A 12780-nucleotide genomic window follows, 5' to 3' on the forward strand; every position below is an offset into this window, starting at 1 on the left:
TCATGATGATTTTGAAAAAAAAAATAAAAAAAATGAAAAATTGTAAAGTGTGGTTGGAAATGCCACTTCAAGCTGACTGAGTATAACGCAACACGAATTTTGAAAATCTAATGAAGCATTCTGGAGAAATCGAGGTTTTTGTGTGGGACAAATGGCATTTTTGTAGAACACGTTTGTATTGTATTGCCTATAGAAAATTGGTCCAAAAAGCACCATTTAGCATCAGAAAATCTTTTTGATAAAGTACAGCACGTCAGGTACTTTAAAACTTATTCAAGTAATACTCTACAAGGTGACTTTAACTTCTCCGCAAGTCGTTTTCTGTTAAGATACTTGGACTATTACTGATGTATCACTTTCAAGATCTTTAAACAAGAATGCACATATACACCAATAGCCTGCAACGAGTACAGCTTGTGGCCGTGATATCACATGCTGTGTTGTTGTTAGTTGGGAAACAGGGCCTCTTCCTGGGTGTGAGAGTGCACCACACACACCTAAAACACACACACCCACACACCCCACTACAGCTGGGCCTGACTCGTACACACACCAAAGTCTTGTAAATGGAGTCACTGTCACCGGCTTTATTTTCATATGCAGAACGTCACACTGTGAATGTGTGGACTGGGATACATCAGTTAATTAACAATATACCTAACTTGACTTAACTTAAAACACACACACACACACACACACACACACACACACACAAAACTGTATATTTGGACTGTCCCTAAAGTACTCTCAAGCGAAATATCACTCACAAAAACAGTACAACCCCCATAAGAAGCAGGGGGGAAAACATTTAACACCCACAACAAAAAACCCCAAAAACATAACACAGGTTTTCAACCACTTCCGACACCACCAATTTAAAAATAAAGATGATTGCATTCATCCGCTTTCTGTTGCAGGGGAGCAGCCACAAACACATCAAACTTTCAACTGTTAGACACAGTGACAGAAGGAAGGCAACATTGAGGAGAAGACTTCCGTTTCCACTCTGAACTCGGGTTCAGTGAGCTAATGAGCTCTCATCAGAATAGAAAATCTCATCACTGATAAGACATTTTAGCGCAATTCTGAGCCTCAAGATGACAAGCTGTTTCATTTATTACTTTTTCTTAAACCTCCCCCAAAAAATGTAATACATAACTTCTATTTGAAATACAGCCTTAATGCAAAAGCAAAGAATCAAGTAATTACTGCACAATTCCTCATGTTTTCCTACCCACTGAAACGTTGATTACTCAGCAAGATACCAGCTGGAAATGATGCAACTAAATTTATTTTACCCACAGTTTCAAATCAATGTAAAGGTACACTTTACATTGTATAGAATTGCATCCCTATGGTTGTCATGACGACCAAATGTCACCAACTTAATCTCACAATTGTAATAGCAGAGTTGTATGTAGTCCTTGCACAAAGTTAATCATCCACTAACAGTAGAGAATGTTTATTGTTAGTGGATAACTAGTTAAAAACCAAAAAAAACAAAAAACTATATCAGTATATCTCTACTAGAGATATACTGATATAGTTTTTTTTGTTTGTTTGTTTGTTTGTTTTCCTTTCAGGGCTGATAACAATACCTGTTATTAGTAGTCTATATGGAGTCCACATTCACTTTCACTAAAAGGGAAAATATTAGTGTCAGGAAATAAAACAAAAAAATACAACCCCACCCCCTAACTTGTCAAAATGTTAAGCAATATGTTTTGTTTTGTTTTTCTTATTTAAAATCTTGAACATCTTTGTTTTAAATTCCTAACAAAAAGTACGGGGAGCTCTCAGAGTTATCAGCATGTCTTAAAAATGTTACAGTAAAAGAACATTTAAACAAGCAAAAAGCTCCCTATTATTTACAGTCAAGATTTCCAACATTTCAAAATATCTCAAATGTTACATTTTCACTTATGTTAGTTTCAATTTCAAACAAAAAAAGAAGGTGCAGAGAGCTCAGATGGTCAACAGCATTTGTTTTATAATGAACTGAAAATTTAAATAAATTGCTTCCTGAAGTTAATGTATTTTTAAATTGATCTATTATCAGCCCTCAGACTTTTTAATAAAAAGTCTGATGCCAATATTGGTCAAAATGCTGAATATTGACACCGTTAATCACCCCAGCTGTTACGGCCTACGTTGTTACCTGTGGTTTGTTTCAGGTGTGCATGGTTGAGTGGTGGGCGTCGGGGCTCGACTGATCAAACTCAGTTCAGGTGGGGCACCACCTATTAAGTTCTGTTGCCGCCAGGGAGAGGGGGGCGTTGTCTGTTTGGTTTCAGTGTTTTTGCTTTCTCCCTCAGTCCCACGCAGTCTCTTTGCCTCTTTAGTTTGTTTTGTTTTGTTTTAGTGCCCACTGTCTTTCGTGGGGTGCACAATTCGCCATAAAATCGTCCATTCATTAATTGCCCATTTTCCTTTCCTTTCACTTAGAACCTTCGCCATAATCGTTGTTACCTGTTTGACTAGTCAGTATTCGTTCGGTGCACTTTGACAGTCGGTGCTTTGGGAGTGGTGGCTCCATTTTGTTGATTCTTTTGAGGTGTAGTGTCTGCGTGTTCGTGTCTCCTGAGTTTCCCCTGTCATGTCCATCCCTCTGTGCTCCTATTTTCCCCCACCTCCTTCCTTGTATGCTACCCGCGCCCCATACCATCAATTACGTGCCCCCCGGCACGTAACACCAGCTGATAATCAGTCTAATCATAAGTAACAGATCAGACGTGTTTTACCTCAAGTTACTTTGTGTTTTGTTAGTGCTTTGCACATTCGTCCATTGGCGGGAAGATAAATGTATTTATTGATATATTTATTTTTAACGTGAAAATTTATTTTTAAAGTGAAATTTACCACCGAGCACACCAACTGGAGTCACCCCACTCATTTTGAAACAACAGGCGTAAGAAATGCCGTGCATTGACCTAATCACTGACCTGGCAGCCTTCAATGTAACCATCCGCGGTTACGTTCAAGGCTCGAGTGCGGTCCAAAAAAATAGTGCGATTAATATGCGTTAATATGTGATTAATGCGATATTTTCTGTGATTAATTCATCTATTAACGCTTTAACTTTGACAGCCCCCTAATAAATCTATATATATATAAATATATATATATATATATATATATATATATATATATATATACATACATATATATACATATATAATGGATGCATTTCCGTCACACCTCACAAGCCAGATTGATAATTGTGATTCACTCAAAGGAGTTCTTCACAATTATCAATCTGGGACTTGACTCGGTAGATCCGTTCGGGAAAGGAGAGACTTGCTGTACAACACTTCGAGCTGACTAGACGATGCGGCATCTTTGCACGTTTGTTTTGATTAATCAAGGAAACAGATGAAAATGTCGTCTTCCATCTCATCATTGGTGGGGTGCACGGACATCTTTCCCTGATAAAAATGCACCAAGCGCCTCTCGCTGGTCAACATTCAACAAGGAAACGGTGAGTAATTCTGCAAGAACAGAATTAAAGCGTCCATTTGTCTGTTAGGTTTGTTTCTTCCACCCTCAACCCCATCCCTCGGCGCTTATTGGTTTCGTCCCGCCCTAAACAACGCCTGATTGGTCCAACCTAAAAAAGGTCGGCTGCAAATATATCAGCGGGAGAGGTACAATATATATTCTCCGCCGTTTGTGAACTCACAAATACTGCGATAATTCAGCTTGTTGGCAAGGTTAGCATTTTCTACTTCTGGTATACTTTTCCTTCATTTCAGAGAGCGAGGAAATTTGAAATTGAAAACTCCAAGTTACAATAGAACCCACCCAAAGTTAGATTTCCAAATAACTGTTGAGTGACTTGGCCGAAAGACTAATTCGAAAGACATTCTGAGAAGACTGCCATTTATCACAACCTGTATAACTGGGAGATAATGCTGCAGTCTATCCTCTCTCTATGAATTTATTCAGTCAAATGTTGAATTCAAAAGATTAAGTTTGCATTTAGGATTGTAGTCAGTCAGATTATCCATTCACAAACAAAGTAGATATTAGCTTATCGCATTCATCAGCTGTGTTTTTAGTTCACGTGTGAGCGGGAAAATGCAGGCTTGGACTTTATACTTGCCATTTGTTCCTTCAACGTGCGCATTGAAGCTTTGGACAAATGCTCTGTTGTCTATTGAACTGTGTGCATAGTAAGCACATTGCAGCCATACTCCCTCTCTCCATCTGACCATGAGAAATAATGTGTGCTTCAAAGATATAAAAGAAAAAAAAAACAAGACTGCACAAAGTGCTTTCCACACCGCCACGGTGGATAATCGATAACCGCATGCTAAGCAGCCGAAACACCTGAACAGCTTCAAGTGCACCCGCATCACATGCAATGAGCCGGGCCCAGCAGGTGCAGGATAGTGCTGTATTTAACTACATAGGTGCCACTAGGAAGTAAGTAGTTATCCCACCAGTCTGCCTGACAGTTACACATTCTGAGGTGAGAATGTGTGTGTGTGTTTGTGAGTAAATGTGCACCCATACAACAGTATGTTGTTGAGGTTTCTCAGGGGAGGATGCGGAGCACAAGGCACTTTTAACTGGGGTAAACAGCGATGAGGAGGAGATAAAGGGCAGAGTGAATGTCACATTACCCCAAGCCCTTTGCCTCAGTGAACCACAGCATCAGATAACTGCAGCAAAAGGGGTGGGGGAAAAAAGTCTGGTTTCATCCATCATATAATTGGTTATCTCATTGCAATCTACTGCTCGCTGCCTCTGCACAGAATAGGAAAGAAGCAAGAACGAGTTTGACAGTTGTGGTAGTGACAACGACAAATGATTACAAGCACAGGGAACACTCATCTACTTCCATAAGTGTCTCCCTTGTCAGTTATGCACTTTACAAAACAAGGAACTTTGCTCTATCTATCAACAATAACAGATGCTATCAAACATTATTTGTGCATTTGAACAGAAATAATATTGAAATATGTTCATCAGTCACACTGAACGCCCGAAGACACCGTTTGTTTCTTCTCTGCTAAACAATTTTTCATGTCAGATTTTGAATGAACAAACAAATAATGTAAACTTAAAAATAAAATAAAAAAAGCCTTTAATGGCTATGAACACGTGAACATAAATTCATGTTCATGCGTTTTGTGGAAGAGTCTGATCGACTGGTCAGATGGAATACGCTCCAGTTCACCTAAAATGGAGGGATGGATTTTAATTGACTAGAAGAAAAAATGTTGACAATCAATAAATACATTAATTTTATAAATGGAATTTTTGGGAAGGGACAGCATTTCCCTGAACTTTCTTTTTCCATGCTAGTGTTGTGTGGGTGCAGAATAATGCTACTAGTACAAATACAAGACATAATTAATTCAAGCTGACGTCACAAAGCAGAAATCATGTCAACTTCTTTAGACAACAAACTAGTTGCAACTGAATCAACAGCGCCTCTGCTGGCTGCAGGGCAGTAATGCACTCCGTTTTGCCTCAATTGCACCAAGACAAGATTAGTCAGCATCAATGAATTCAACACAATCAACTTAATTCTTAATTACATGACTACGATCCCTAATCTTTCTAATTTTACAGCTCAAGAAGGCAATAGAACAACAACCCAAATGCCCATTTTTGGATTACCAACATATTAAAATTTCATCATAGAATGATTGTGTTCCCACAGTTTCTGTGTGTTATGTTAGAAAGGTTTTTGTCAGCTATTTTCATTACAACTTGACATCATCATTTTAGGGTCTATAAGTCAGTGGTGCACGGTCAAAGGTCTCCAAACAACTGGGCAGCACAAACAGGAGAGGTTTTTTTTATACAGTGGAGCTTGCTAATGTATCTCACCACAGCAGTGGGCAGTCTTTTCCTAGCTGGACTGATGCCTGGAGGGGGGGCAGAGTGAAGCCTGACCCCTCGCTCACCCACACTGTACCGGGCCTGTGGTTTGAGATAGAGAGACAGAGCCAGACAGAAAGAGACAGCATTGAGAGGAAAAAGAGGAGACAGAAAAGACAAAAGTGGGGAAGGAAACAACATGGTGGGGCTTTAGTTTGCAAGGTACAAGCAGGGCATTTGTAAAGGAACATGTCAAGCAAAAAAAAAAAAAAAAAAAAAAAACACACTCACACACAAACCCCCTAAATCCTCCACATCCTTTACACCCCGCATGCCCGACGCACACATGCAGGGGAGGAGTAATGGTATGAGACAACACAGTGGTTCCACCTTGGGGGCTGGGTGAAGAATAGAGGTTAATGAGCTGACATCCCATCCGCCCAAAATACACGCCCCTCCACCTTTCGCACGTGTCCCTGCGCGCCTCCTCACACTGACAAGCAGACACAGAAAACCCGACAGGGTAAGATTGTGGGGACTTTGCATGCTGCTCACAGCAACGACTGCATTTGAACAACTGAAACTTCAGTCAGCATCTTGTGTAATCAGATTAAACTGCAATTCTCAGTAAAGCAGGTGTGCAACTGCCCATTGTTTATTAAGGCTGCAAAAAGTAACCAGAATATGGCCAAAATTGTCAAATTGGGTTATTGTGTACATGGTATGTAGGCATTCCTTTCATGAAATACATATTAGTTAGGATAATCTTGATAAATGAAATTATTTCACAAATACCAGTCATGATGATTAACATCTGTATCATATATGAATCTATTTCTTATTTGAGCTGTAAATGTTAACAAATCCCTGCATAGCCAGCAGCATACTAGCCAAAAGTTAGCCCCAAAATAGCCACCAAAGATCTCAAACCTAGCCAAATGCTTGATTCCAACAAAAAGTATCATACAAATAGCTCCAAGCTAGCCAAATGTTTACCATTCCACAGACATGCCTAAAACTTGCTAAAACTGACCACCTTAAAACACTGTTTACAAAAACTAGCCTTCAATTAGCTAAAACCAGCCTAAAAGCAGACATTACTAACCTAAAAAAAGCCTCAGTATTGCTTTTATCTAACCAAAATTACTACTACTGAATACAATCGAAAAACTAGCTGTCCTGGATTACTGGAATTCAAATTGTATGACCAGAAAAGCAACATTCAGCGGTGGCCAATTTAAATGGGTAGCACACAGTGCTGGCAAAAGGCAGATGTACAGTATCCGTTTACCAGTGAGATATGTCATGACTACTAGTGTAAAATGTATGCATCACATAAAGCCTTGTTATTCTCATAGCACCATAACATCATGCTGTTTGCCAGCTGAACAGTTGCATTAAACTCCTACACAGAAGAGCATACAGACATGATGTAACGAGGGATGCAGCAATTAACCGTTTTTTACGATTAACCGTAGTTTATAAACGTCAGGATTATCGAACCGCAGCTGTTCAACAACACCGGTTATTTCCGCTCACAACAGCGCTTCTGTTTCCACACGGTCCATTTAGCGGGTGCACAATAACACAGGGCTCAGCTTTGAACGCGCCGGCAGCGTTGCGTAACCGACGGCTGGGTTCCGAGGCGGCCTTGGACCAGGTTGAGTGTACGTGGGGAAAAGGGAGGCCGAACCCAGGCCGCGGCGGTGGCGTAGGGTGCGACGGTTGGGCCGCTGCCGCCGGGAACCAGCGGTACACCGCGAGCCCCAACCCCCCCCCCCCCCCCCCCCCGCGTAAAACCGCGTTTCTTTCCTCAGACTATAATCGTACACCGAGATCTGAAACCATTGCACCCTATCATGTAACCATCTCCAACCCAGAGTTACACCAGTAATATTAGCACTAAATGGAAAAGGCACAAAATAATGTCAAAAAGAACATGGTCAAAAGCAGATTGAGAATTGATGAAGTCTCTATGGGTTGAAAACCACAACAAAGAGGAATTGTTAGTTATTAGAGCCCAGTGAGAAAATGTTTGGAGTGAGTCATTTGTGGGAAGACTTGTGCATTTTTAATATCCTTAAACTGGAGAGCCAGAAGAACACAAACGACATGAAATAATAACAGGCATTTCACCTTAGCACTATCCGGGCCTCTCAATTATTTACCACTAATGAATAGCCTCGGGCAATATTCATCCTAAGTACAATATCAACCATCCCAGAGAGGCTGAATCAGCTCGCTGAAATACTTAAATACATTTACTCAATTATGCTCACTGTCCCTAACGCCGAGGAGACAAGCGTGTACAAGCTTTCTCCCTCCCCAAACGACCATCTGCTTACAGTCAAGCAGGAGACTTCAAGGGAACAAGCACAACAACACTGATGCTTCATTCAAGGAAGAAGTGACAAGATTATTTTGGGGGCTTTTCCCCCTCCCTTCCATTACATTCCTTATTAAAACAATTGCAAATTGGAGCATATACTGCAATATGTCTCCAACATCTGCAGTTAACAAATTTTTATTAGTAGGGATGTTTGATTATTTTTGGACCGATATCACTCTTGAGTAGTCACTGATAGTAATACCACTAGTACTTTTGATACATAACCCCCCGCCACCAAAAAAAAAAAAACAACAAAAAACAAACAAAACAAAAAAAACTGACATAAAATGTTTAAGAAAGACCTATCCCAACATAAAGCAGCATTTTCCTGAAACTGTATGAATCAATTGTAGTTTTATATTCTTCTAAATTTCCAGTTCCTGATCATAAAACGGACACAAGAGGGTGGCCAATAGTGGTATCGGTCGCACATTAAAATGTAAGATACATAGGTTTGCATTTGTAATGAAACTGAAGCGTTAACTGGACAGAAAAAAAATTGCCATTGTATTGGAAAATTGTTTTATTTATTATATATGTTTTGTACGGATGCACGATAATATCGGTGGCCGATAATTATCGGCAATTATCGACCAATTTGACGTCAAACAGATAAACCAGATAATAAAGAAATCCAGCAATAATTATAGACATGCCACATTGGTCCATCTGCTGTGGTTGTGGCTCAAATCAATAAAGTTTAGCTTCATGGTGCATTACATACATTGAAACATTGTGCAAAGTTTATCCTATGTTTCAATGTATTTGTTAAGACTTATAGCAGGACTCCAAAACATATTTGTATTCAAGTTAATTTTGCAAACAATTATTGGCTTACTTATCGGTTATCGACATCGGCATCTCTAAATTATTGGTTTATCGGTACCGGGTCAAAATAGCATTATCGTGCATCCCTAATGTTTTGTGTGCAAAAAGTTGTTTTTACAAGATTTCCCTTCTTCATTAGCTAATAGCTATCATGGTATAATATCATACAGTATTATGTTTATGATTGTATTATATGATACTGTTGTCATCAGTGGCAAAATATGGAATCATACGTAACCTCATGATTCCCATCGCAATCAGACGTGGATTTAACGCGATCACGGCCAAATGCCAAGAAAAACTTGACAACCTTCAGTACTGTATATAAACATCACCTCTGTGAATGTCAATAGATGCTGCCATCTGTTACTTTCATCTATAGGCGACAAATTGTGCTTGGGTGCGCTAATTAGTAATTATGCTTCATTCTGTGCTGATGTTAGCCTTGCTGATTACTTCTCAAGGCACTAACATACTCATGCAGTCTGAACCTTAAAAAAATAAATCAAGTACATTATGTGTGTGGCCGAAGAGGGACTGTCACTTGCTCATGGCCTGAAAAAGAACATGACGTCAGCCAAGGCTGATAACCACGCAGACCTAATCAGTATTTATCTCCTGAATATGACAATGTGATGAAAGCAGGGATTCAGAACATTGCTTGGGAGATTCTCCCATTCCGCAATTCTACCATTGATGTAGAGCTGTCAAAAGTAATCGATAAAGTGACAAGTGATCGATTATTAAATTAACAACTACCTGAATAATCGAGTAATCGTTTGGAGAATTTTTTTCAATTTAAAATTGTCCAAATCCTCTGATTTCACCAGATCAACAGTAATTGTTCACTGATTTCTGTAGTCCTTCATGAAAGTACACTGATTGTCTTTAATCAAAATAAGACATTTGCAAACATCTGTTTTAACTTTGGAAAACAATGACCGAACTGGTAACATAGTACAATAATCAACCCCCCCCCACCCCCCTTTCTTTTTAATCAGTATACGAATACGTGAGGTAGCAGCGGGCGCAGCAGCGGAGTCTGCCCGCTCAAGGTGCCGAGGAGCCCGGCACGGAGAGGTGGACCGTACCGCTGCTTTCCCGTGACACTGTCATTAAGTGTTTCGGAGGAGGACGTGCCACGCATGAGGTGAAACCTGTCGCGCGCAACTTTCTCCGTCCGATGGGTCTGCTCGCCTTGGCTTTCTCGTCTGCTTGAACCGAGCCAGCTGGTTATGAACAAGCACCGAAGGAGAGCTTTTGCTTCGGGGTAGGAGTTGTGAAGAAACACCTGGTAAAGACGCCAGGATTGATCATGAGATTTGTCAACAGAACATTTAAGAATGCATTGATGAAACAGAGACGCAAGTTGAAAGGAACTAATGTATACATGAACGACCATCTAACACAACGAAATGCAGCAATAGCAAGAAAAGCCAGATATTTCAGGAAGCAAAAGAAAATACAACGCACCTTGGTCACAAACTGCAAAATATTTATCAAGTTGAAAGGAACACCAGAAGAGGCCAAAGTCTTGGTAATTAAGAGCATGAAAGAGTTGGAAAAATATGAGGAGGACTCGACTGGATGACCAAATGAGGTACAGGACAGTCACACACATAATATTAATGTATTTGGAAATATCGTACCTCCATTAATGACAATAGTGACATTGTATGGTTTAAAGACACAACAGAAAAGTATGATGAATTGCCTAAACATGATTGATCATATTGAACAGCGAGGTCACAATGTTTTAATAATGATATTGATCCTGAAACAAAAACCTTCTACTACAACTTAAAACAGAGCTGTAATTATTTCACAGAGGAAGAGTTTACAAATAATGTTAATATTGAGGGGACATTATCATTAATTCATTTCAAGAGCAGGAGTCTCAGTATGAATGGATCAAAAATTAAGGACTGTTTGGATCAATATAACAAAAAATTCTCTGTAATTGCTGTTTCCGTGACTTGGCTAAATGATCAACAAACATCTACAGTTCAATTTGATGGATATGATTTGTTTACAGTAAACGGTTAAATAAAAGGGGCGGCGGCGGCGCCCTGTGTATTGAATCATCAAATCATAGTGAGATTATCAAAAATATGTCAGTTGCAATTGAATGTGTTACAGTTGAAACTAAATTGAAAAAAAAAAAATCCAAAAGTAGAATTATAAGCTGTGTATATCAGGCACAAGGAAACAACATTGATGCAAACTGACAGAATTATTCAACTCATGAAATAACAAGACAGTATTTGTGTGTGGTGATTTTAACATTGATTTGTTGAATCCTCATGGACAAACACAAATTGCTGACTTCATAAATTTGATGTACTGCTTAGGACTGCACCCTTCTATCAGACACCCGAGTAAGGCAAGGCAAGGCAAGGCAAGTTTATTTGTATAGCACATTTCATACACAAGGCAATTCAATGTGCTTTACAGAAGGAAAGACAACACATAAGCATCAAGAAACAGTAGTTAGCATTCAGAGGAAGACAAATAAATGAAAATAGGTTACAAACTAACAATATTAAAACTAGGGGTGTGCTCAAAAAATCGATACGGCAATATATCGTTGCGGGCCTCATTACAATACACGTATCGATACGCAGCCGTCAGAATCGATATTGCTCGTTAACTTTAAATAGGCAGTTAACGTTTGCCTTTGCAGCTTGCATTGTACCTAAAAAATAAAAACCAGAAGCGTCTTTGAAGTTAATTGCCTTCAATTAATGCAAAAATGGCTCACCAGTGATTGGACACTGTGTCTTGCTAAGATAAATGAAAGCAAAGAAGAATATCAATATTTATTTACTTATAAACTCAACATGGCACGTGTCTCAATGTACCAATTTTCCTATATTTTGTTTAAAAAAATGAAATAAAATGTGTCTTATGTGGGATACATATGTATCGCAATACGTATCGTATCATGGCCCCTGTATCGTGATACGTATCGTATCATGGGGTTGGCAGCAATCCCCAGCCCTAATTAAAACATTATTCAACAAACTTTAAAACATTTAACATAAGGAAGTTTAAAATAATAATAATAAGTAGGATAAATGAGTAGGATAACTTAATTCTCATACACTCATTGTCAATAGATATTGTTCACAAATTTGCAAACTAAAGATCCACTGATCTGAAAGGATATGATATGTAGTTGATTATTTAAAAAAAAAAAAAAAAAAAAAACATTGATTGTATTATGAATCCTTTAGTTTAGATTTGCAGTCAGTCCCTGATGGTGGGAAAATTCCCCAAATCAATGAAAAGCCTGACAATCAAACCAATTTATAAATCGGGTGACAAGCATTTCCAATTATAGGACAATATCACTCCACTTTTCTAAGATCTTTGAAAATATATTTATTAAAAGGTTGAATGATTTTCGAAGTAAACAAGATACTCAGTGAGCAACAATATGGATTCAGAAAAAAATGGGCTACTTCATTTGCCCTGTTCGATTTGGTTGAACAGAATCCAAATGCTACTTAAAAGAAATAAAAATAAAAATATTCAGTTGCAATTTTCTTGGCTCTGCAAAAAGCTTTTGACACTATTGATCACAAATTGCTGTTGTTAAAGTTGCATAGGTATGGTGATGGTATTAGAGGACTGGCCTATGATTGATTAACTAGTTATTTAGAAGAAAGGCAACAGTTTGTTCAAATTAACAACACAAATTCAATGATGTTTAATGTAACTTGTGGAGT

The 12780-nt window shown here is 38.8% G+C and overlaps 1 protein-coding gene across 5 annotated transcripts in view; it reads right to left on the bottom strand.

Moving 5' to 3' along the window:
* LOC144014586 (TOX high mobility group box family member 2-like) overlaps positions 1–12780 on the bottom strand; it is a 111882-nt gene that overhangs the window by 62530 nt on the left and 36572 nt on the right. For 2 of the 5 annotated variants that reach the window (XM_077514627.1, XM_077514630.1), the window contains exon 2: positions 5842–5934. The exons of 1 other annotated variant lie outside the window; for it this stretch is intronic. In XM_077514627.1, coding sequence (XP_077370753.1) covers positions 5842–5934 — 93 coding nt within the window. Of the gene's footprint in view, positions 1–5841; positions 5935–6123; positions 6326–7288; positions 7578–12780 lie in introns of those variants that run through there. 2 more of the 5 variants (XM_077514626.1, XM_077514628.1) reach the window with 2 other exon arrangements.

The sequence above is a fragment of the Festucalex cinctus genome, chromosome 2 (genome assembly GCF_051991245.1).
Source record: "Festucalex cinctus isolate MCC-2025b chromosome 2, RoL_Fcin_1.0, whole genome shotgun sequence".
Taxonomy (NCBI): domain Eukaryota; kingdom Metazoa; phylum Chordata; class Actinopteri; order Syngnathiformes; family Syngnathidae; genus Festucalex; species Festucalex cinctus.